This window comes from Lepidochelys kempii, chromosome 4 (assembly GCF_965140265.1).
Source record: "Lepidochelys kempii isolate rLepKem1 chromosome 4, rLepKem1.hap2, whole genome shotgun sequence".
Lineage (NCBI taxonomy): Eukaryota > Metazoa > Chordata > Testudines > Cheloniidae > Lepidochelys > Lepidochelys kempii.
In genome coordinates, this window is record NC_133259.1 from 11011121 (window position 1) to 11037384 (window position 26264).

Below are 26264 nucleotides of genomic sequence, written 5' to 3' on the forward strand. Positions count from 1 at the left end.
GTTCACCTGCTCATCTACCACTGTGATATATGCCATCATGTGCCAGCAATGCCCCTCTGCCATGTGCATTGGCCATGTACAGTCTCTACGCCAAAGAATAAATGGACACAAATCTGACATCAGGAATCATAACATTCAAAAACCAGTATGAGAACACTTCAACCTCTCTGATCACTCAGTAACAGACTTAAAGGTGGCAATTTTGCAACAGAAAAACTTCAAAAACAGACTCCAACAAGAAACTGCTGAACTTGAATTGATTTGCAAACTAGAAACCATTAACTCAGGCTTGAATAGAGACTGGGAGTGGCTGGGTCATTACACTAATTGAATCTATTTCCCCATGTTACGCATCCTCACACCTCTTGTCAACTGTCTGAAATGGGCCATCTTGATTATCGCTACAAAAGTTTTTTTTTCTCCTGCTGATAATGCTCATCTTAATTAATTAGCCTCTTAGAGTTCGTCTGGCAACTTCCACCTTTTCATATTTTCTGTATGTGTATATATATCCTCTTACTATATGTTCCATTCTATGCATCTGATGAAGTGGGCTACAGTCCACAAAAGCTTATGCTCAAATAAATGTTAGTCTATATCCTCAAAAAGAACAGTAGTACTTGTTGCACCTTAGAGACTAACACGACTGCTACTATGAAACCTAAAACAACCTTGACTATCTGTCACAGGGCCTTCAGTTGCCCTCACACTAAGGGACCCCTGCACCCACAAATCAGCATGAGACCTCTTCTGGGTGCAATCACCAGTGCCTTTTATTTACAGTGTCAGTTCCCACCGCCTTCTGTTTACAGATGGCTCCAAACTAGCAACCTAGGAGGGGGACAGCTAGTTTCTCCAGCAAGCAGGGACACCCAGCCCATAGCTTCTTTCTTTCTCTTCCTTCCTGCCAGCCCTATATAGCCCCCTGGCTAATGAGGCCCGGAGGTGCTTCCCTTCTATCAATTAGGTGTGACATACCGAGCCAGCCCCAATTAATGCTTCTTAATTGGAGCTGGGCTAACAGAGGGCTGGCTCAGGACCTCCTGGCCAGCACCCTGTCACACGATCCTTTTAAAAAAATTGATAGAAAAATGCAGGTCAATATTCCAGAGGGAAATATGCCTCCAACAGGATGTGTGGTAATCACTAACAAACTGCCACAAAGCTATAATGTGTAACTGATTAACATACCCTTCTCTCATATCATACAGTGGCTTGTGTGTATAGCAGCCCTGTTCACTGTTAGTATATGTTAAACTCTGCATATCTGCTCCTTCAGTATTGGAGCTAGGGGAGATGACTGCCACCTACATGTGTTTTTAACTTTTAACTTAGAACCCCTTTGCATATGGTAAAAGCACAAGCTATTGCATTATTTCAGAGTAGTAGCCGCAAAAAGAAAAGGAGTACTTGTGGCACCTTAGAGACTAACAAATTTATCTGAGCATAAGCTTTCGTGAGCTACAACTCACTTCATTGGATGCATGCAGTGGAAAATACAGTGGGGAGATTTTATATATTGCATTCTCTACCTTTTTGTTTTTGAATATCATGAATGAGATCCAGCCCCATTGAAGTCAAAGGCAAAACTACAGTGGAATAATATTTTGCCCCATATATTTGTCCCAGAATTGTTCAACTGGAGATCCAGATTTTCAGAATTCTGTCTCTCATTTTCACAGAGATTTGCATTCTCTGTGGATCTACAGTAAAGGTTTTCTTTCCTGTCTGTTCTATAGCACCATCCCAAATAAGGAGAAACTTAACATTTTACACTGGTCTTCTTTACCTTGAATATTGTCACCCAGAGTTTCACAGGCCTCCTGGCTCTACTCCTTTCCATTTGGAAAGTTAGAGGTGTTATTAAGTTTGATATCTAGGAGCAGTGCAAAGTTTGTAAATTTCCTAGACTGGATGGACTATGTAAGCTTTATTTCCAGTATTCTTCCTTTTCTGGCTGTGCCTCACTTATTTTATGGTATACCTCCTCAGTAGTATCAATCTGCCTTACATTTTGAAACAAATGCTATTCTGTGGATCATGGTCTTAGAAAAGGGTCAGGGCTGTGAATTCTGAGTGTTACCTGGGAATGGTGGACACTAATTGAAGCTCTCCTTAACAGACTTCCTAAGGGTATGTCTACACTACGGAATAAGGTCGAATTTATAGAAGCCGGTTTTTTAGAAATCGGTTTTATATATTCAAGTGTGTGTGTCCCCACAGAAAATGCTCTAAGTGCATTAAGTGCATTAACTCGGCAGAGTGCTTCCACAGTACCGAGGCTAGAGTCGACTTCTGGAGCGTTGCACTGTGGGTAGCTATCCCACAGTTCCCGCAGTCTCTGCTGCCCATTGGAATTCTGGGTTGAGATCCCAATGTCTGATGGGGCTAAAACATTGTCACGGGTGGTTCTGGGTACATACCGTCAGGCCCCCCTTCCCTCCCTTCCTCCCTCCGGGAAAGCAAGGGCAGACAATCGTTTCGCGCCTTTTTTCCTGAGTTACCTGTGCAGACGCCATACCATGGCAAGCATGGAACTCGCTCAGGTAACCGTCACCGTATGTCTCCTGGGTGCTGGCAGACGCAGTGCGGCATTGCTATTCAGTAGCAGCAACCCATTGCCTTCTGGCAGCAGACGGTGCAGTATGACTGGTAGCCGTCCTCGTCGTCTCCGAGGTGCTCCTGGCCACATCGGCTGGGAGCGCCTGGGCAGACATGGGCGCAGGGACTAAATTTGGAGTGACTTGACCAGGTCATTCTCTTTAGTCCTGCAGTCAGTCCTATTGAACTGTCTTATGGTGAGCAGGCAGGCGATACGGATTGCTAGCAGTCCTACTGTACCATCTTCTGCCGGGCAGGCAAGAGATGAGGATGGCTAGCAGTCGTATTGTACCATCTTCTGCCGAGCAGCCATGAGATGTGGATGGCATGCAGTCCTTCTGCACCGTCTGCTGCCAGCCAAAGATGTAAAAGATAGATGGAGTGGATCAAAACAAGAAATAGACCAGATTTGTTTTGTACTCATTTGCCTCCTCCCCTGTCTAGGGGACTCATTCCTCTAGGTCACACTGCACTCACTCACAGAGAAGGTGCAGCGAGGTAAATCTAGCCATGTATCAATCAGAGGCCAGGCTAACCTCCTTGTTCCAATAAGAACAATAACTTAGGTGCACCATTTCTTATTGGAACCCTCCGTGAAGTCCTGCCTGAAATACTCCTTGATGTAAAGCCTTTGTTGATTTTAGCTCCCTGAAGCCAACCCTGTAAGCTGTGGTGTCAGTCGCCCCTCCCTCTGTCAGAGCAACGGCAGACAATCGTTCCGCGCCTTTTTTCTGTGCGGACACCATACCAAGGCAAGCATGGAGGCCGCTCAGCTCACTTTGGCAATTAGGAGCACATTAAACACCACACACATTATCCAGCAGTATATACAGAACCAGAACCTGGCAAAGCAATACCGGGCGAGGAGGCGATGTCAGCGCGGTCACGTGAGTGATCAGGACATGGACACAGATTTCTCTGAAAGCATGGGCCCTGCCAATGCACACATCATGGTGCTAATGGGGCAGGTTCATGCTGTGGAACTCCGATTCTGGGCTCGGGAAACAAGCACAGACTGGTGGGACGTTGCAGGTCTGGGACGATTTCCTATGGCTGCGAAACTTTCGCATCCATAAGGGCACTTTCATGGAACTTTGTGACTTGCTTTCCCCTGCCCTGAGGCGCATGAATACCAAGATGAGAGCAGCCCTCACAGTTGAGAAGAGAGTGGCGATAGCCCTGTGCAAGCTTGCAATGCCAGACAGCTACCGGTCAGTTGGGAATCAGTTTGGAGTGGGCAAATCTACTGTTGGGGCTGCTGTGATGCGAGTAGCCCACACAATCAAAGATCTGCTGATATCAAGGGTAGTGACCCTGGGAAATGTGCAGGTCATAGTGGATGGCTTTGCTGCAATGGGATTCCCTAACTGTGGTGGGGCCATAGACGGAACCCATATCCCTATCTTCGCACCAGAGCACCAAGCTGGCGAGTACATAAACCGCAAGGGGTACTTTTCAATAGTGCTGCAAGCTCTGGTGGATCACAAGGGACGTTTCACCAACATCAACGTGGGATGGCCGGGAAAGGTACATGACGCTCGCATCTTCAGGAACTCTGGTCTGTTTCAAAAGATGCAGGAAGGGACTTTATTCCCAGACCAGAAAATAACTGTTGGGGATGTTGAAATGCCTATATGTATCCTTGGGGACCCAGCCTACCCCTTAATGCCATGGCTCATGAAGCCGTACACAGGCAGCCTGGACAGTAGTCAGGAGCTGTTCAACTACAGGCTGAGCAAGTGCAGAATGGTGGTAGAATGGGCATTTGGACGTTTAAAGGCGCGCTGGCGCAGTTTACTGACTCGCTTAGACCTCAGCGAAACCAATATTCCCACTTTTATTACTGCTTGCTGTGTGCTCCACAATATCTGTGAGAGTAAAGGGGAGACGTTTATGGCGGGGTGGGAGGTTGAGGCAAATCGCCTGGCTGCTGGTTACGCGCAGCCAGACACCAGGGCGGTTAGAAGAGCACAGGAGGGCGCAGTACGCATCAGAGAAGCTTTGAAAACCAGTTTCATGACTGGCCAGGCTACGCTGTGAAAGTTCTGTTTGTTTTTCCTTGATGAAACCCCCTGCCCCTTGGTTCACTCTACTTCCCTGTAAGCTAACCACCCTCCCCTCCTCCCTTTGATCACCGCTTGCAGAGGCAATAAAGTCATTGTTGCTTCACATTCATGCATTCTTTATTCATTCATCACACAAATAGGGGGATGACTACCAAGGTAGCCCAGGAGGGGTGGTGGAGGAGGGAAGAAAAATGCCACACAGCACTTTAAAAGTTTACAACTTTAAAATTTATTGAATGCCAGCCTTCTTTTTTTAGGGCAATCCTCTGTGGCGGAGTGGCCGGTGGCCCCCACACCACGTTCTTGGGCATCTGGGTGTGGAGGCTATGGGACTTGGGGAGGAGGGCGGTTGGTTACACAGGGGCTGTAGTGGCAGTCTGTGCTCCAGCTGCCTTTGCTGCAGCTCAAACATACACTGGAGCATACTGGTTTGGTCCTCCAGCAGCCTCAGCATTGAATCCTGCCTCCTCTTATCACACTGCCGCCACATTTGAGCTTCAGCCCTCTCTTCAGCCCGCCACTTACTCTCTTCAGCCCGCCACTTACTCTCTTCAGCCCGCCACCTCTCCTCCCGGTCATTTTGTGCTTTCCTGCACTCTGGCATTATTTGCCTCCACGCATTCATCTGTGCTCTGTCAGTGTGGGAGGACAGCATGAGCTCGGAGAACATTTAATCTTGAGTGCATTTTTTTTTCTTTCTAAGCTTCACTAGCCTCTGGGAAGGAGAAGATCCTGTGATCATTGAAACACATGCAGCTGGTGGAGAAAAAAAAAGAGACAGTGGTATTTAAAAAGACACTTTTTCTAGAACAATGGCTACACTCTTTCATGGTAAACCTTGCTGTTAACATTACATACAAAGCACATGTGCTTTCGTTACAAGGTCACATTTTGCCTCCCCCCACCGCGTGGCTACCCCCTCAACCCTCCCCCCTCCCTCTGGCTAACAGCGGGGAACATTTCTGTTTAGCCACAGGCAAACAGCCCAGCAGGAATGGGCTCCTCTGAGTGTCCCCTGAAGAAAAGCACTCTATTTCAACCAGGTGACCATGAATTATATCTCACTCTCCTGAGGATAACACAGAGAGATAAAGAACGGATGTTGTTTGAACTCCAGCAAACATACACTGCAATGCTTTGTTGTACAACAGTCCTGAGTACGTGTTACTGGCCTGGAGTGGTAAAGTGTCCTACCATGAAGGACGCAATAAGGCTGCCCTCCCCAGAAACCTTTTGCAAAGGCTTTGGGAGTACATCCAGGAGAGCCACGAATGCCAGGGCAAAGTAATCCTTTCACATGCTTGCTTTTAAACCATGTATAGTATTTTAAAAGGTACACTCACCGGAGGTCCCTTCTCCGCCTGCTGGGTCCAGGAGACAGCCTTGGGTGGGTTCGGGGGGTACTGGTTCCAGGTCCAGGGTGAGAAACAGTTCCTGGCTGTCGGGAAAACCGGTTTCTCCGCTTGCTTGCTGTGAGCTATCTACAACCTCCTCATCATCATCATCTTCTTCGTCCCCAAAACCTGCTTCCGTATTGCCTCCATCTCCATTGAAGGAGTCAAACAACATGGCTGGGGTAGTGGTGGCTGAACCCCCTAAAATGGCATGCAGCTCATCATAGAAGCGGCATGTTTGGGGCTCTGACCCGGAGCGGCCGTTCGCCTCTCTGGTTTTCTGGTAGGCTTGCCTCAGCTCCTTCAGTTTCACGCGGCACTGCTTCGGGTCCCTGTTATGGCCTCTGTCCTTCATGCCCTGGGAGACTTTGACAAAGGTTTTGGCATTTCGAAAACTGGAACGGAGTTCTGATAGCACGGATTCCTCTCCCTATACAGCGATCATATCCCGTACCTCCCGTTCGGTCCATGCTGGAGCTCTTTTGCGATTCTGGGACTCCATCATGGTCACCTCTGCTGATGAGCTCTGCATGGTCACCTGCAGCTTGCCACGCTGGCCAAACAGGAAATGAGATTCAAAAGTTCGCGGTTCTTATCCTGTCTACCTGGCCAGTGCATCTGAGTTGAGAGTGCTGTCCAGAGCGGTCATAATGGAGCACTCTGGGATAGCTCCCGGAGGCCAATACCATCGAATTGTGTCCACAGTACCCCAAATTCGAGCCGGCAAGGCCGATTTAAGCGCAAATCCACTTGTCAGGGGTGGAGTAAGGAAATCGATTTTAAGAGCCCTTTAAGTCGAAATAAAGGGCTTCATCGTGTGGACGGGTGCAGGTTTACATCGATTTAATGCTGCTAAATTCGACCTAAAGTCCTAGTGTAGACCAGGGCTTAGTATCAAATTTGAGTTGCTGGGTCTTTAAAGCTCCAACCCCTTTGCCAAATAAATAGATTAGAGAACTTCCAACTGGAAGTCGTGAGTCCAAGCTGCGAGAAATGAAACTCATTGTTTTGTTCTTCAGCCAGATGAGAAAAAGGGCCTGATTCTGACAGCCCCTCTCACACTAGGGAGTACTTTGCTCTGTAAGTAGCTCCACTGATTTCAGTGAGATTACAAATTATCCAGCGTGTGTAAGACTTTCAAAATGCGGTCCAAAGTGTTTTGTGGTAGCTTTAAAAATTTGAGCATAGGAAGCAAAAACAGAGAAGTATTGAATTGCTATCTCATAAAGGTGATTTTTTTCTGTATATGAAGCTGAGATCTATCCTGCAGCTTCAACTATTCTGAACTGTATTTTTCATGTTTCACGTCAACCTAGCTAAATAAAAAATGAGACAAATTGTTATTGTAACATTGTTATTTTAATCACACAGAAATAAAGCAACTGAGAGTAAAGAGTCCTTTAGGAACCTTATATCTCTCCTTGTATGTAAGCATTGCAATAGGGTCTTCCTTTCATAATCACAAAACATGTCTGCAATCATAATTTTGTGCATATAAGATTGTGTGGATAATGTTGTTCCTTTGTATTATTTGCCACATGACATTGTCCAGTACTTTGTGATCATCTAGTAAAGGACCCTGCTGAAAGATAGATGTGCAAAGAAGGCACAGCTCCAGTCTTTCGAGGAACACTAGCTCTGAATTTCCAGACTCTTGCATGATTCAACTTTCAAGCTTAACATTACAATACTGTAGATTTAGAATAGAAGTGTCCTCTCAACTGTAATTTGAGGGTCTCTACTGCAACACCAGCATATAAAAATGCTTAAGGGGAAGATTTTCAAAGGCACAAAGAACATTTAGGGTACATCTATATTTTGAGCTATCAGGTGTGATTCCCAGCTTTCATAGATGTCTCTGCACTATCTCTGCTTGAGCTAATGCCTAAAACCAGCAGTATGTCAGTGGCGGCATGGATGGTGACTCACTCTAGCTGCCCAAATACTTACCCCGGGCAGGATTGTACTTGGGGCAGCTGGCCCGACCGGCCACCAGTGCTGCCACAGATGCACTGCTATTTTTAGGCACTAGCTCAAGCAGAGCTGGCGCGCGTATGTCTCCGCAAGCTGGAAATCACAACTCGCAGCTCAAATACAGATGTATCCTTAAACACCCAATTTCCATCTTCCCTTTGAATGGTTTGAGAAACTATTTATATTGATTTATAAGCAATGTTCTAACTAGGACCTGTTCCAAACGCTATACTAGACAGTCTTCAAAATGTCTTATTTTCTCATGAGCTAGCAAATCCCCCAATTTTAGTGTTCCAGTTACCAAACAAGCACTTCTAACTGCAGCATGCCCAGAGTTCTGAAGACAAGTTTTGGAATCAGTTGTTCCCAGTCCCGTTATGTACTGAAGAAGACATTTTGTTATTGTACAGTATACTTGTTTTATATTGTCATTGTAAAGTGTCTGTTCCCATTAAATTACTGTATTTGGCCAACATTTCAAACTTGGGTGCTTTAAAATTGGCTGCCACCAGAATTCATGGCCTGATTTTTCAGAGGTGCTGATTGCCCCACAATTACCACTGACGCCGGTGCAATTGTAGAAGCTGAGTGCTCCTGAAATCTAAATACGGATTTAGAAGTGTAACAATATTTGAAAATGTTGACCTTGACATCTGGATTTTATGGTACTAGAGAGATTTTTAAATAGTCTCATTGTGTTCTCTTCTTCTAGGGATCAACTTAACTCTTTACTGAAGACGTATAACTATTTTTATGCTGACCAAGAGAATCTGCAGCTCTCCTGTAATCAAGTAAGGAATGTGAGCAAACAGAACTGTCTATTTGAAAAGCACAGCAGGAGGAGGTGCTAACGAGTTCTTGGTACATACTGCAGGTGAACTGTGGAACATGGGATTTCAGATACCTTAGGAGTGCATTAGTGGCACATTAATGTATAAGATGGAGTGTGCGTCTTCAGTTATAACATGAGTCTTTACAATATAAAAAAGCAAGCATGACAGCCAAATTCTACAGTCCCATTCTTCAAGAGTGGTGGAGCACTGAAAGTTACAGATCGAGGTTAGGTGAGTCATGAAAAGGGGAGGAGTTATTGACTCAGCAGCAGGAGCTCCCTGCCACTCCACTCTTTAGATCCCAGGGAGTCCTACTCGGAGAGCTTGACAAGGATCCAGAATCATCAGCTGAGGGAAGTAGGGTTGTGCCAGGACTCTCTGTACCTCCCCCAACCCAAGGGAGGAAATTGCATGGTCATTGGTGCTCAAGTTTGCTGTAACTCTTTCAGCATCCTCCTCAACACAGGGAAACCCCCAATAGGCCTCTGGGGTGGTAAACACCCATTTTTTCATGGTTTGTATGTATAAAAGCATCTTCTGTATTTTCCACAGTATGCATCCGATGAAGTGAGCTGTAGCTCACGAAAGCTTATGCTCAAATAAATTGGTTAGTCTCTAAGGTGCCACAAGTACTCCTTTTCTTTTTGCGAATACAGACTAACACGGCTGTTACTCTGAAAGCAGTCAGGGTAGATCTTGGTAGCACAATCCTGGCATGGGCCATAGGGGCCAGGGGCTGGTGTGGAGGCAAGGGACCTCTGAGTGAATGGGTCTTGTTTCTGGTGTGTCCCCCAAGATCCCCTGGTTTCGAGGTCTGACTCACTTATCCTCTTCCACAGTGGAGAGCCTCCACTCTTCTGCCTTCACGGGAACACATGGGGCCCTCAGAGAAATAACCCTGGGAAAATAATCTGTGAAGGGGGAGCATATGGGCTTCTCAATCTGTACTCTGTCAAAACTCCGTGAAGTCATTAAGAATTTTGTCACAGTAAGGGCGCTACGCAAGGACAACAGGATTTTGGCCTGATGCAAGGCCCACTAATATCAGTGAGTATTGGAGTGGGCCCTTTCCCCTCAATTTACAACGTAGCCCTGCAGTGTGGTCCGCAATCCACTCCATGATTGCAAAATCCAGGCCAGGACTTAAGCAGACCCTTTTTGGGGACACACCAGCCCGGACTTGGTTCCTCAGTCAGTGAGCTAGAGTGCCAGGGTTGTCTATATCCACACAGCAAAGCTCTACCTGGGCTCTCCTACCCAAGCTAGCTTGAATCCAAGCTTGGGGTGGGTAAGAGTAGCAGTGAAGACAGTGCACCAGGCGTTTCAGGGTGGGATAGTGAGTCAAGTACGTACCCAGGGTCTGTGCCGGGCTTGTGCTAACCAGAGGCTACCCCTTGCTGATACCTTCAATAAAATGCACTTGTCCTGCTGGCTTCACCATCTGACAGGCGGGACTTGGCTCTTAGTTTCAACTGTTTCCTGCAACTTCACATGGAACCTGGTTCCCTGGGCCCGTCATAACACTGCACTCCTGGATTTTTTTTTCAGCCAGAAGGCAGCAAACCAGTTATCGAAGGAATCCTGGCTATTTTTTGGGGAGTACGTTGTCCCATCTGGTTAAAAATCCAAGATGAGAAGCAAATTCCACCTTTTGTGACTCTGAAGTCGCCGGAGCTTGTGGGTTTGTTCCCTAGTAAAAGGTAATATATTAACTTCTGTAAGCCTTATGCAGGCTGATGTTCCCACAGTCCAACTGTGAAGATAAAACAAAGATGACATTTGCACACCAGATTCTGTGAAGGCTCTGCCTGTCTTTTGCCTGGTGGAAACCTGTGCAAGGTTTCATTTGTTGCTTGTTTGGCCTTGTGGCAGCTTCTGCAATGCAGAAAGCAGACACTTTAATATCATGAATCCAGGCTTTAAAGTGGGATTTAAAAGTAGTTCCAAAAATCAATGACCTAAAGGACCCAATCTCCTATATGAGCTACTTGCATACCTGAGATGGGGAACTCCGCGCATGAATTCCCACTGTATTCTGCCGTTATGGTCGGGGAATGGCACATTTGCTTCCCTCCCCTTGAACCAGCAGATCCCCTGAGACAAGTGAAAGTTGTGTGCTTCCTCCTGAACCCTAAGCAGGAGCATCGCTGCTAGGGAATCCTCCTCCATCCTCAACCCCTGAAGGGCCCCTTTGGGTGAAAGCCGACTGAATCAGCATTAATTTAACCCACTAATGTCCCACAAGTTTCAGGGTGATGAAATCACAGAGATTGTCTGTCCCTGCCTCCAGGGCATAATTCTCAAATACAGCTGAGCAACCTGATTTCAATAATTTACCTGATGACACTGCCTACAATGCCATATGGCCCATCTGTGACTGCTAGCAGCAGATATCCCCAACAGCCGGAGCTGGAGCACTAAATGGAAAGGGTTCTGAGTTACTACAGAGAATTCTTTCCCAGGTGCCTGGCTGGTGGGCCTTGCCCACATGCTCAGGGTTCAACTCATCGCCATATTTGGGGTAAGGAAGGAATTTTCCCCCAGGTCACATTGGCAGAGACCCTGTTTTCTTTTGTTTTTTTGCCTTCCTCTGTAGCATGGGGCACGGGTCACTTGCAGGTTTAACCTAGTGCAAATAATGGATTCTCTGTAACTTGAAGTCTTTAAATCATGATTTGAGGACTTCAGTAACTCAGCCAGAGGTTAGGGGTCTATTACAGGTATGGATGGGTGAGGTTCTGTGGCCTGCAATGTGCAGGAAGTCAGACTAGGTGATATGATGGACCCTCAAAGTCTATGAGCTGAAATCCAAAACAGGATTTTTTGTTTGATTTTTTTAGATAAAACACCAAGGTCACGGAAGTCATGGATTCTGTGGCTTTCCATGACTTCTGCAGTGGCCGGTGCTGGCTCAGTGGCTGCCCTGGGACAGCTGCAGCTGTTTGGGTGTGGGAGGGGGCTCAGGGCTGGGGCAGGGGGTAGGGTGCAGCGCGGCACTTACCACCCACCGGCATGTCCCTGAAGCTCCTAGGTAGAGGGGCAAAAGGGCTCCGCGCTCTGCCCATGCCTGCAGGTGCCACCCCCAAATCTTTCATGGCTGCGGTTCCATTGGCAGGAGCAGCACACACAGGCCCCTGGCTGCCCCTCCCCTAGGAGCTGCAGGGACACATGGAGCCAGGTGGGGAGCCTGCGAGCCCTGCCAATTCTCTTCTCTCCCCCCCGGCCCCCAAAAGGACCAGTGCAGGTCCTGGGCCATGCACTGCTGCGTGCCACCCCCACCCCGCCTAGCACCAGCAGGGCTCCCAGGCCACCCCCCAGCAGCCTGGTTCGCTCCCGCAGAACACCTGCGGCCCCGCGGCTGAAGTTTTAGTTAGGAGTATATAGTGAAAGTCATGGACAAGTAATGGGCCATGAACTTCTGTTTACTGACTGTGACCTGTCCATGACTTTTACTAAAAATACCCGTGACTAAAACATAGCCTTAAGTATGAGCCATCCACTTGATGATATGATCAGATTATTCTTCAAATATAGTTTCTGACATGTTTGCCATTATTTGTTGCAATATATTTTCATGCAAGTTGTTTACTGCAGTACTTGATCAGTGCTGTAGTTGGTCAAAGACTATTTGTCAAATAATTTAATGAATAAAGGAATTATTTATACAGAGGAAGTTGGGGCTTGTGGTTAAGGTACTTCATGGCACTTAGGAGAGCTTGGTTCCCACTGGGCCACAGATTTCCTGTGTGACCTTGGACAAGTCTCTTATTATTGTTTTATTTATATTATCACAGTGTCTAGGAGCCCTAGTCATGGATCAGCACCCCATTGTGCTAGGAGTACAGATCTCTCTGTGGATCAGTTCCCCATCTGTAAAATGGAGGTAATGAGGCCTCATTGGCCGGTTTTGTCTATACAGAGTATAAGCTCTTCAAAGCAGGAACTGTCTCATACTATGTCTCTGCACAGTGTCTAGATCATTGGGACTTTCATCTCAGTTGGGACCTCTACATGTAACTATAAAACCAATAATAATAAAGTTAGAATAATTTGTCTCATTTTTTCCGTAGTTGCCCTGTTCCACTTAGGCTGATGAGCAACTTGTGGTGCCCTTGGTCCCACAATTCATGTTTAGTAAAACATGATATTGTGATGTGCTAAAGTTGCCTACTTTATACAATCAAATGAAAGACTCTAACATGATGTTTACAGTTCTGAACAGGAACGGCCATCTGTTACGTGATGCTTGGCTGGAGCCTAAACTGAATTCACCTCAATTAAAAAAGAGTATCAACCTGTAAATATATGCTTGATCCCTGTTTCAGGGGGATGATGCGCTGGGGAGAAGTTCATAATCTCCATCACATTAGCGAAGAGACACCAAGTTCTTCAGTAGAACCCCCAAACCATGAGAAAGGTCAGTGTTCTTCATATATTCATCAGAAAGTCCTCTGATGTGATACAACTGATGACAAACTGTAGCCCTGTCTGTGGGGAGGAGTAATACGAGACATCTTGGGATATTTAGACCCTGCTTGAATACACTATAATACATAGTAGTGATGGCAATACACCTGCTCATTACCTATATAGCAATCAGCCCATAATAATGAATTATGCTGTCTCTACGGAGATTATCCCCACAGACTCAATGGAATGACATACTGTTACTGGTGGCCAGTTCAAACAGCCGATAACTCTGACTGCTTTATGAACACTACAAACCATTATACCTTCGTACCAGCATCACCTATTGGCAAACAGCTATAGAAATGATGCTGCAAGCAGCACTGGGCTGTACTAAAAGGGAGGTGAAGTAGCTCTACACTGTGCTGATGATGTTTTATTTTGTCCAGGTTGCTCCTCTTATGAGAGCAGCACCCTGAAGCCTAGGAGTGTGCAGGAGCTCAACTCCCTGACCCCTCACAGAACCAGAACCATGAGTGATGCTGCACAAGTGAGGAAAAGGGAAAATTCCCCCACAATAGCAAGAAAAGACGTGGAAACACACAGGTTCTCCATTAATGGGCATTTCTACAACTACGAGGTGTGAACGCTCTCCTGTGCTAAAAGTTACTGTGAATGCGGCAGAGAACTGATGGGGTGAAATGCAACGATTTGTTTAAGGCTTGATTCTGCCTTAACCACCATCAGGTGAAGTGTGGCATGAGAACCCAGCAGCCCAAGCCCCCAGAGAGCTCCCGCACAGTGCGCTTGGCCATGTCTGCTGCACCGTGCTTAAGGAGGGAGCAGTGTCCTCCCGCCTCTGTGTCTGGCAAGCTCGACTGGCTGGTAAAAAGGGGGCATGGAGTCATGGCTCTGCCCACCCCCCATCCCTCCTTGCCCTGCTCCCAGCACCTAATACTGCTAGGGATGCTGTATGCCCTGGTCTGTGTCTATGTCAGAGAAGGCAGGCCACAGAAGTGTGCCTTGCCCTTGGAAGAGAGGTTTGGGATGGTCCTTCATTCCTGCGGGATTTTGTTCGGCAGCCTTGGACCAGCCCCCAGGCAAGCTCTGTCTCCTGCAGAGGCAAGCGTTAGCCTTATGGCAAATGATTCCATTGTGCCTGAGAGGCGAGACTGTCGCCTTCACTCCCAGAGCTTTAACCGATCTTTTAGCTATCCTGGGCCCAAACCATTGAGAGCCTTGAAGCAAAGGGCCAAGACTTTGAACCTGACTCAGTAGCCTCTGGGAAGCCAGCGTAGAGAGCAGGGAACTATGCATCTTTACTGCGATTCTGGACAGTACCTATACAATGGTCACTCCTTGTACTGGTACCGCCCTGCCCTCTTAGAGGGGCCCTGGCTCCCTTATGCATATCCACAAGGGCTGAACAGAATCTTTCCCAGGTGTGTTTGCTCACTGGGATAGCCCCCTGAGATACATCTCCCAGTTTTACAAGGTCGACGGCAGTCATGGGACTTATTCCAACATGCAGTAATTCAGCATTGTCTCACCAATTGTAATTGTTGTATACGACCTTAAAATGTTTGGTTTTTTTTAACGTTTTACTCTTGTTTTTCACCTCATTAATTTTTTTACCCGACATTAATTTAAGGTCTATTATCATAGGTTGTGACATGACAGGTACATTTGCTTCAGTTTCCTCTTTCAGAGTCCCCAATAAATCCACTTCAGGCTCACTTTATTAAATAATACCCCTGCTTGGGGCCAGTTTATTACCAAAACACAATTCATTGATTCCTCAACAAAAATCCCAAGAGCAGTCCATTTCCCATATCCCCCAAACCTGGTCCTTTCAACCCCGCTCTCCCCAGCAAGTGTCCTGCCAGTCTCTCTGCTGGAAGTCCTTCCATAGCACAGTCCAGTGTCTTCCTCTTCTGCCACCCCTAGGCTCCTCATTGGCCCTCTTCTGCCTGGATGGCTAGCCCAGCCCTTCCAGCTGGAGCCCAACCCCGCTCTTCCCAGCAGGAACCCCCACAGCCCCTCTGCTGGGATATCATCTTTACCAGGAGAGTGTCCCTCACTCTCCTGGGTCCTCTCACTGTTCCCCGGGTCCAGCTCTCCAACCTGGAGACATCAGTGGGTAATCCCCTCTGGTGCTCCCCTTGCCTTTCAGTCCTCTCCAGCCCTGGTGCTCTGGCTTGGGGAGGTCAGCTGATAAACCCCTCTTGCTGATTTCCTTCCTTCAGGCATCTTCCCCCAGGAAACACCTTCTGGCTCTGGCAACTGTCAGCTTTCCCTTTTCCTGACCTCACTCGGCAGCTCTGATTCACCCTGTCTCTCTCTCACTGGGTGTCTCCAACTCACCAGGTCTTGCTCTCATCCTGGTCTCTTTTGTCTAGCTGCCCTGATCTGTTATAGTCCCAGGTGCTGCCCTACCCTTTTAATTGGCCATATTGGGAGCCCCTGCTCTGGCCCACAGGCTCTGGACCTATTTCATTCCCCGGGGCCAGGCATACTGTGACAATCTTTACATACAACAAGGTTATAACCATAGTCTTTGGCCCTACTGAACTAAGCTACTACACTTCAACCTCTCTGGTCACTCAATTTCAGACCTAAAAGTCACAATTCTCCAACAACAAAAACTTCAAAAACAGACTCCAATGAGAAACTGCAGAAGTGGAATTAATTTGCAAACTGGACACCATTAAATTAGGCTTGAATAAAGACTGGGAGTGGATGGGTCATTACACAAAGTAAAAACTATTTCCCCGTGCTAATTTTCCCCCTACTGTTACTCACACCTTCTTGTCAACTGTTTGAAATTTGAAATCCTGATTATCACTACAAAAGTTTTTTTTTTAAACCTGCTGATAATAGCCCACCTTAATTGATTGGTTTCATTACAGTTGGTATGGCAACACCCATTTTTTCATGTTCTGTGTATAGATATCTTCCTACTGTATTTTCCACTGCATGCATCTGATGAAGTGGGGTTTAGCCCATGAAAGCTTATGCTCAAATAAATGTGTTAGTCTCTAAGGGCAGGTCTTAACTACCCACCGGATAGTGGGTAGTGATCGATCTATCAGGGATTGATTTATCGCATCTCATCTAGACGTGATAAATTGATCCCCAAATGCGCTCCCCGTCGACTCCAGAGCTCCAGCTCACAAGAGGCAGAAGCGGAGTCGACAGGGGAGCAGCAGCGATCGACTCGCCACCATCCTCATGGCCAGGTAAGTAGACCTAAGATACGCTGACTTCAGCTACTCTATTCGCGTAGCTGAAGTTGCGTATCTTAGGTACCCCCCGCTTCCCCCGTGTAGAACAGGGCTAAGGTGCCACAAGTACCCCTCGTTCTTTTTGCTGATACAGACTAACATGGCTACCCCTCTGAAACCTGAGCCAAATTCAGCACTCATATGTGCTGGGAAAATGCAGACTAGCTTCATTAAAATCAGTGGAATGACCCCCAGAGTTAGTGATATAACTGAGATCAGAATTTTGGCCTATTGTTTTTAGTGCTAAGAAATAAAAACTATAACATAGGATTTTGCAGTAGAAATGCTATCATAGGTATAACTATAGTAGCTCAGAATATCTTCATAATATTCTCATTAATTCTCATTATATTCTTTCTTCCTTCCTTTATAAGAAGCTAGAAAAAAAACAAGAACCACGCATTGCATAAGTCTGTTCACAGAAATATGTCACACTGAAAAAAATTGGGACTATTTACTGCTTTTAAAATATGCATAAGTAGATTTCAAGGAGCAGACAATTTCAAGCAAAGAAAGAATAATATACACATGTTGCATGACACGATGCATCATATTGTCCCAGATCAATTTTAAACCAGTGTGTTTTCATCAAATATCACATTTTGTTGTTGCTCTTGGTTTTTAGACATCCGTTTTCACTCCAGCCTTTGGATCAGAAACTAAAATAAGAATAAACAGTAACATGAAAACAGGAGAGGTGATTGAGCAACTACTACAGAAATTTAAGGTAATTCTCTTTGTGTATGCGCGCACACAAAAATTGAATTCTGGAAAAGATAACCAGAATATAGAAATGCCTTCTGTCGCCGACTGTATCAAAGGACAGAAATATTAAGGAGACTTGCCACAAACAGAAAGTGTAGCAAACAAAGTGTGCTATTGCCACTTTTAAGGATGAAGGTAGGTTTTATTTTCCTTAGGCTTCATATGTGCTTTGAGACTAATGGCAAGTGTTTGATGCGGTCGTTACTCTAGTTTCCAGAGCAGGAGAAACTAGAGAATGACTTCATTAGAACTACATTTATGGGAAGGAAAGCTGCACTATTCTTCAGCTTTTCCTAGCGAATGACTTCATTATCACCACATTTACAGTAAGGAAAGCTAATCTATTGCTTAATGCACATGCCCATGTCTCCCTCTAGTGACAGGCCCTCACAAACATGATTTGCTTATAATTCGTGGCAGTTCATTAGCCCACGCCAGTCAGGCTACAAAATGTATTTTGAAAACTCTTTTTTACTTAAATCTGGATATGTTTATCAGTCAAGGACAAACTGATTTGACTTAAATGTCACAATTCACTCTCTCCAGTAGCAAAAGAGGCTCAATTCTTGGTATAACTAATAGTGCCTCCTGAATCTGCCTTGTTACTATGGCAACCTACCATCCAGGATTCACTTTATAAGGGTGTTGCTGTGGTAACCACTGTTTGGTGCAGTCATAGCAGGATTGTAGCAGTTAAACCCACGCTGCAGGGGGTTGCAGAGGGAAGGGATGGGGCTTACACCCTGTGCCTTCCCAGCCTCAGCCCCCACGGGGCAGGCCCCGTGCATGGGGAGCCAACAGTAGCAACTCCAGCTGCCTGGTCTGCTTGCTGCTGTTTCCATATGAACAAGGTAAGCTTTTAATAGCTATTACATTGGGCGGGGTGGAAATAAATATTTTGTGATTTGTGCCTCACCTGCAAAAAAAAAAAAAAAAAAAACGGTCACCAGGTTCCCCAGCTTACAGCAAAAGAAGTTTTCCTTCAGCTCAAGTGGCAAGACCTGTGTTTCAGTGAGGAAGGTCCCATGTTCAAACCTCACTGATAAAATATGGCATCTGGATGTATGCAGCCAAGGAACATCACAGGAGCAGAAAGGCTATTAAAAACAGGCTGCAATGATCTTTTATTCTAGCGTGATTAGAATAATCCTTCCTTTGGAAGTGATGAATTTGCCCTACTGTCTTCAGTCAAAACTCTCATACGTTTTCATAACTAACATGTGCCACTAGCCCCATGCCCAGAGCTTCTCTTATACTTGAGTGTTACATAAAATATTGCCAAAAGAACAGTTCTAAATTACGGAAAATAATCACCTATCTGCAGTTCTTGCCATTTCAGAATCACTTTATACTGGAGATAATTAATAACAACAACAATAATAGTGCCTAGCTTTTATATAGTGCGTTAGAGCTTTCTAATCTGACCTCACTGCTGTACAGCACCCTTAAGTGAGAAGTCAGTGAAATGCAGTGGAACATGATGTGAAATAAAATGCTAAAAGGAGAATGTGGACTTTTATGAATAATACCCATAACTAATGGGACTACCGTTTCTGAAGACACCCAACAGAGACTAAATCATGAGTTAGATGTAAAAAGGACTGAGAATTTCGTAGTGTTATTCAGGCAAATAGGTGGTAGTAAATCCAAATTCTCTACTGCGGTGTCTGTACAGCTGGTAAATCTGATTGTCACAAAAATATTTGTATGGAGTATTACAGTGTTTCCAGGGAAACAAGGGAGTAGTGATCCATTACTTTTTTGTGAGATGATCTACTGTGGTGATCCATTACTCTTCTGGAAAGTACAATGGTAGTTATATTAATGACATGGTAGCTGGGGGCAAAGGGAAGGAAAATGGTACCTTAGTGTGAAACCTTATCCAAAGTCCAGATAGGGTGACGAGATGTCCCAGTTTTATAGGGACAGTCCCGATATTTGGGTTTTTTTTTATATGGGCTCCTATTATCCCCCACCCCACCCCGTCCCAATTTTTCACACTTGCTCTCTGGTCACCCTAAGTCCAGAATGTTTAAGGGGGCCACCCCTACTAATTTTTCTATCTACTGTCAGTACTGACAGCCCACTGTGAGTTAAGACCACAAATTTCAGGTGCATCCCTCATATCTGTTGACAGTTTAATGATGGGGAAATGTAGCATATGTGAACCCTGCCATTCAGTGCATTGAGTCAAGTTTGGTTTTTCTTTGTCAGATTGAAAACAGTCCACAAGAATTTGCACTTTATATCATCCACGCATCAGGAGGTAAATAAAACAGTTTGCTTCTCTGTGGCTCCACGGCTGATTAGACTTCCAATGGGCTTTGGAGGCTGCTCATATCGCACACAAAAGGGATAAGCGTTGGAGTCTTACCTGTGCTCTGCCAATTGGGGATTGCGTTGGTCTAAAAACATTCGTGAAGACCTGGTGCAGTCTCTCAGTGGAAAACGGAACTTAATTTATTCATCATATACTTTGTATATCTAACGTGTGTCAAGTTAACTTTGTTATTTTAGGAAAAGCAAAAATAGGCTTAAGAACCTAATTTTAGATAAAATGCTGCTCTAATTTACAATCTGTGAAACCCCACTGAACACTTTGCCTAAATATAAGTTTAGGGCCCTAATTTAGGTGCCTGGTTTGGAAATTTTGTCCTGAGATCCGTAGGACCATATGCTCCCATCGATCTGCATGTGGCACTCCCATTTATGTTAATGACATTTGTGTGTGTTAAATAAGAGCAGTGCATGTCCAAAGTATGAAAGTAGTATGTCTAAGCAAAGAATTGGCCATACTATTTGAGTTAGATATTAGTTACTGCTGCTGTATGTTGTGCCAAAAATGAACATGCATATCAATTCATTTGTTTTCATTCCCAGAAAAGAAAAGGCTCAAGAACACAGACACTCCACTGCTGGAGAGACTTTTACAGGGTCCCTCAGAAAAGATTGCCCAATTTTTTCTCATGGACAAGAATGCAGAAGAAGTTACCAGTGATGTATGTGATCCTCCTCGTTCTGCATATTTCCCAATACTCTTCCCATTTAACACACCTCACTGATGTGCATTTCTTGTGGTCCCCACAATAGGTTGCTCAGTACCTTAAATTTCATGTTCCTCTTCTGGAATCCTTTCTGCACAAACTAGATGAAGAAGAAGAACGGGAGATTCAACAGACAATTGCAAAGTAAGTAGGAGTAAACGAGGTAGGTTTGCTTTATTTGTTTGCAGTCTGAGAAAATACACTGCTTTCAAAGTCATTGGTAGGTGCTACAAGGTAGCACCTAGATACAGCGTGGTGCTATATTGTGGCTAGCTCTGCACAGGTGTACAAAAATAGACAGAGGGCGCAAGTAGCCTTTCTCATTCCTCTGGCACACCTGCCAAGTAGGAACCACAGTCTCACTGATTCCCATCCCAGTGTGCAAGACCTGTGGATGTCTTCCACTGACAGCCACACTGGGCCCACTGGCCAGCAGAGCGTGCACACTGCACCCTTTAAATGATGTTGCAGCTCCCATTTAGATTGCACAGCCTCAGTGCTCCCAGAGATATTCTTGCTAAATCCATCAGAATGCCTCCAGGGACTGCCACTGGGCAGAAGCACATCTGCATCACACCCACACCCAAACTCCGGGGCTGTGGCTGTAAATGCAAGAACAAATCCTGTAGTATTTGCATAGCACTTAGCAATGATTTGCTAATGAGAAGAAGGGAGGGTCAGTGGTGAGGGTGCTAGCTTGGCATTCAGAAGACCCAGGTTCAGTTGCCTGCTCACCCACCCCCTCAGTTCTCCAGTTGTAAAAGGAGAATTGTAGTGCTCCCCTTTTGAGGATAAATGTATTAAAGCAGAGATACCTGGACTGAGGCTCGGGAGCTGCAAATGGCTCTTTAATGTGTCTCCTCTGGCTCTTTGCAGAATATGATATTAAAACACTGTGTGATTTAATTATTAACCAATAAGGATGCTTTTACTATGTTATTAACCAATTGTAGTTGATAAAAATATAATACTTGGTCAGTCATTTTGCTGTGAGAATAATACATGTATATACATAAACTAAATATTTCCCCGTTATACGGTTTAAATATGAATAGTGCTATAGTAAATGAACCAACGAATTCACATGACTGTGGCTCTTTTGGGTACTGTTGATCACTAATTTGGCTCCTGAACCACTGAGATCTGAGTATCACTGTATTAATGATTGTGATCAGAGACTATAGTAACCCTGATCTGGATAGATCTATAACTCAACACCCCTTAAAAATTCTCTTCAGCTAGCTGACATGAACTTTCCTGATGCCAGCCAGGGACAGACCACAGTCATGGGCACTTTAGAAATGCAGATCAATAGCTAAGGCTAGGTCTACACTGGCAATGGAACGACAAAATGTTTGTCTTTCAGAGGTGTTTAAAACCCCCCTTTGCCAACGACAGACGCCAGCATGCACAGCGCTTTGTCGGCAGGGGTGCTCTCCTGCCGACAACGCAAACGCTGCTCGTTGGGGGTGAAAGTTTTTTGTCGGCAGGAGAGCCAGCAAACAGCGACTACGCTGCGCAGTTTTTAGCGACACAGCTGTAGCAACACAGTCATGTCACCAAAAGCTGTGTGGTGTAGACAGAGCCTAAACATGTAAAGGACTTGTCACTGAAGTCAACAGAGGTATGTCAGTTTAAACCAGCTGATGATCTGGCCAAAACAAACAGGACAGGGAATCTAGAAAAATTCAGGCCTTTTCTAACAACAAAGTTGCCATTTTCCATCAGAATTTTTTTCTGATGAAAAATTTCTGACCCATTCAAATATTGAACTGAACATTTGGGGTGAATTTCTGCATAGTTCAGTATGTTTTGAAATGATTGCACTCTCTCTCTCTCTCTTTACCGCAGATACGTTAGGGAGAAGGCTATTATACGTCAGCACCTTGACAGTAAAACAGTAATAAAAACGGAGACTACCGTATAATGTCACAGCCTGCAGCTGATAAAACACTTCCTGTAAGCCAAAGGAGACTTAATTTTATATCCTTTATATCCTTGGAAATATTGAGAATGTGACATCTATAGCACATGGGCCTGTCAAGTGGGGTGGGGTGTGTTGCTGGTGACTGTGCATCTGGGATTGAAAAGAAACTCCACTGCAATCTGAATGGGAATTAAGAAGAGCTGATAAAAACCGTATTGTTCTCTAGCATGGGCACTGCACATTCTGAAAACTTGTGTAACTAAAACTTCAGAAAGGAGAAAAGCCAATTAAAAGGGCACAACTTTGAAACCTGTCCACTTGCACCCCACTAGCCAGAGCATTGTGAAGATAGATAAATATCGTAATCCCCCAGATGGCGTAAGAATCATACAGAAAATAGTCATCAGCTGTCTTTGTTTGAGAGAGATTGTTTAGTCTGAGTCTGGGGGTACTCATTAATGGATCTAGGGCCAAATTTACAAAGGTATTTAGGCACGTAAGCAGGTGAGGTAGCTAAATCCCATTGAAAGTCAATGGAAGGTAGGCGCCTAAGTCCCTTACCTTTGTAAATCAGACCTTTAGTGTTTTAGCTTGAATAATAAGATCTGAAAAAGACTCTTCCCCTCATGCTTTGTATTTAATCAATTGATTAAAAATAAGAGATAAATTTTTCACTTGAAACTCCTTTTTAAGTCACGGTGTAATGAGCTCTCTCTAAACATTGTTACAATTGATCAGTTTCTTCAAGACCCCACAGAGGTATTTTCTTTTGGCTAAGAAACAGATTACTTTCCTATTTCCTTTTTCCTTCTTCTTGTTTAGAGGCTATGGGGGGCTCTGTTCAGCAGGCAAAAATATGTGCAGGCAGTACGATCCCAATGAGTACTGGTGGGGCAGACTAGCATAATTCAACCATGTCCCTGAGGATGCAGGGCTCAGGCATTGTGGGGCCACAGCGCAGAGTCTGTATCAGTCTCTTCCTTAATATCATTCACTTGGATCACGCATCCCAAGCATTTTGCTAAGGCCAAACTTGCCAAGTTGTAAATAAAGCCCATATAAGTCATATGAATAACTCACTGCCCCCTGTTATCATGCTGTGTTTGCCTTTTGTCTTGTGGTTTCTATGTCCCATGCTGAGCTGTCACGTACTTATACAGGATAAATTACACAGGACAAACACTGAGGGGTTGCTTTACCATAATGCACAATATGCTGCTGGAGAACATAGCGGAATAAATTACACAAATACAAATACCAACTTTATTCTTGCCTGAGATATTGTAACTTGGATGGTGTGTCAAAAACGAAAAGCACCTGTGTTAATGGGAATTATTATTTGTTATCAGCAACTAGTTTATTTTAATGTACAGCTTCTTGTAACTCTGCCTGTGCACTTTTTATTAAGGTGCTTATTTTTTGGCTAAAACCATTCAGCAGTCAAGAATACTTAGTATTAAATATCTCAAAGCTAGAACTGTCAATTCCTTAAGCCAATAAATGCAGCTGCAGTATTTGAAAAGTTTCATTGCCAAGCCTTAAAAAATGGGAAATGTGAGCCAAAAGGTTTAGGCTTGTAAAGGGTAGGCCACATTTCAATAAAGTCTGCACCAGTTTACGGTTTTGGGTCAGAACCAAGTAAATTAAATGATTGTGTGGTTTCCACCCAAAACCAAGCACAAGTTACAGTTTTAGCTGACAGGTTTCAGAGTAGCAGCCGTGTTAGTCTGTATTCGCAAAAAGAAAAGGAGGACTTGTGGCACCTGAGAGACCAACCCATTTATTAGAGCATGAGCTTGCGTGAGCTACGGCTCACTTCATCGGCTGCACATTGCGTTTTCAGTTCGCTTGAAGATATAGTGTAACCTTTGGCACTGGGTAGATGGAACTACAACATACTGAGGTATTATTGTATTAATGTAACTGGAGTACAAGCCTTCTGACTGATTAGCAATTATACAATTTATTTTATTGTTTTCATCTTAATACAAAAAGGTTTTTTTTGTAACTCTGGTCTCTCTCAATGGTTGGCAATGTATCCAGTGCATAATATGTTTGAATAAATTCTAATGAGTTTTATGTAGAATGGCCTATGGAATTCAGCCTAGTAACTGTTGAGTAGTGATTTATGAATACAGAGTATGAAAATGTTGACATATTAAAATATGAATAACTCAATGACCTTGCTGAGACGTAAAAACTCATCAATGTACAGGTCATATGGGAAATGGCTGGGAACATATCAGGTCTGGTCCCGCAATACCTACATACACACAGTTCTTAATTTAGCAAAGCACTTTAGCATTTGCTTGACTTTAAGTAAGTGCTTAAATCCATTGGCTTTCATTGTTTAACCAAATCAGGCCTAAGTAGAGGGGAGTTTTGCATGTACATAAAAGCTGCAAAATTGGTCCCACTGGAATGTAAATGGCTAGTTTTAAGGTACTTTAAATCTAATAGGTCTGTTTTCAGATAAAATAATCCCATTCCAGTGGATAAATTGAGAGTAAAAGTTAGACCTTACAAAGGTTATCATGGAGGAAAACAGGCTCATATCCAATTATCCTTATTACATTTAAAGTAATGCCTCAATTAAGGGGAAAACTAGCCTATTTACATGGACCTTGGCCACCCTCTCATTGTGCATGTTGTTCCAAGTGACAGATTTATCTTCCATTTGGTGCTGCAAGATCACGAGCAGATGCAGCCCATGCTTTCATTCTTGTTAGGGCTGATGTGAGAAAAAGGCTGTAGAAATACAGCCCCTCAGAATGACCCTATCAAGTTACACTCCTGTATGTTGGGGCATATGTATCATTTTCAGAAATCCCAGTACTTAGCTTTAATGTGCTGTTCCTGCTTGGCAATGAGCCTTTAAAAATATAGTTACTTTTATGTCTGTTTTATTTCTACTCTGTCAAACTCGTCAATGCGTGAAATACAAATGAAAAGTAAAAGAGGTAAGTGTTCTAAAAAAACAAGACTAAGATATACGGCGAAGACTTCAAAAATATAAGAAACCAGAAAAGAAAAAAATTGGCTGTGATTCAGTAAAGAAATGAAACACACGCTTTAATTTTAAGAGTAAGTGCCACTGACTGATGAGACTGAAAGGCAAGTACATCCTTTAAGTGTGGTGTCGTCTGATTGAATCCCTTCCCCTTTCCTTCGTCTGTGTGTTGTGTATATGTAGGTTGTAAGTTATTCAGGGCAAGGGCCTGTCTTCCCAGGTTTGTAGAGTGTCTAACACTTTTGGGCATTATAAAAATACCTATGAAGCCTGGCATGGCCCTGGATAGATTTTCTGCAGTGTCTCCATGACCTGAACTGTTAAAGAAACAAAATTACCAGTTTGTAATGGTACCAACCATTTGCAAACATGGCAACGATTTTGTAGAAAATTGTTTGAGTGATTGTCCAATGTGATGAATCAACTGGCCAGGACAAGGGAAGAGTTTATTCAAAGCTTTATTCATCACTGAATGAAAGGCAGCAATGAGAGATGAAAGTAAGAGCAGAATTGCCTTTGTTTCTTTGAATCAGAGAACTATGACAGTGACAACTAATAAGAAAGCAAGCAAATACAGTAAACAGGGCAGAGATTAACTTTATCTCCATCTTCTTCACAGGTGAGCTATGAAAAATGAGAAAAGAGTTACTTACAGTGGTAAACAAGAAAGTGACTTTCTATTTTTGGTAGTGATAAATCACTTTAAATGAGCCACATTAAATCTGAACATCTAGGTATATCTGTTTGCAAACCTTTGTGAGGAAGGATCTTCTTTTAGAGATATTTGTCTTTTGGTATTTGACGGCATCACATACCCTCTGTTCATTTATATGGATAAACAGGAATGCCAAAACAGCCCCTGTTACAAGTTACAGCAACCTCAGGGAGGTTTCCAGGGAGCCACTCTGCTGCAGGGGTTTGCCAGAGTGTAGCACATTCCAACTCTGCGTCCAACATAT

General features: G+C 44.4%; 1 protein-coding gene across 1 annotated transcript in view; it reads left to right on the forward strand.

Annotated features, from left to right (window-relative positions):
• The window catches only part of RASSF6 (Ras association domain family member 6), a 41299-nt gene extending 16109 nt beyond the window's left edge, over window positions 1–25190 (forward strand). The window contains exons 4-12 of the mRNA XM_073340369.1: window positions 8748–8826; window positions 10417–10568; window positions 13194–13285; window positions 13725–13915; window positions 17185–17286; window positions 19539–19590; window positions 20205–20323; window positions 20415–20512; window positions 22220–25190. Of these exons, the coding sequence (XP_073196470.1) occupies window positions 8748–8826; window positions 10417–10568; window positions 13194–13285; window positions 13725–13915; window positions 17185–17286; window positions 19539–19590; window positions 20205–20323; window positions 20415–20512; window positions 22220–22295 (961 nt within the window). The 3' untranslated portion in view covers window positions 22296–25190. The remainder of the gene's footprint in view (window positions 1–8747; window positions 8827–10416; window positions 10569–13193; window positions 13286–13724; window positions 13916–17184; window positions 17287–19538; window positions 19591–20204; window positions 20324–20414; window positions 20513–22219) is intronic.
• The last annotated feature ends 1074 nt before the right edge of the window (window positions 25191–26264 follow it).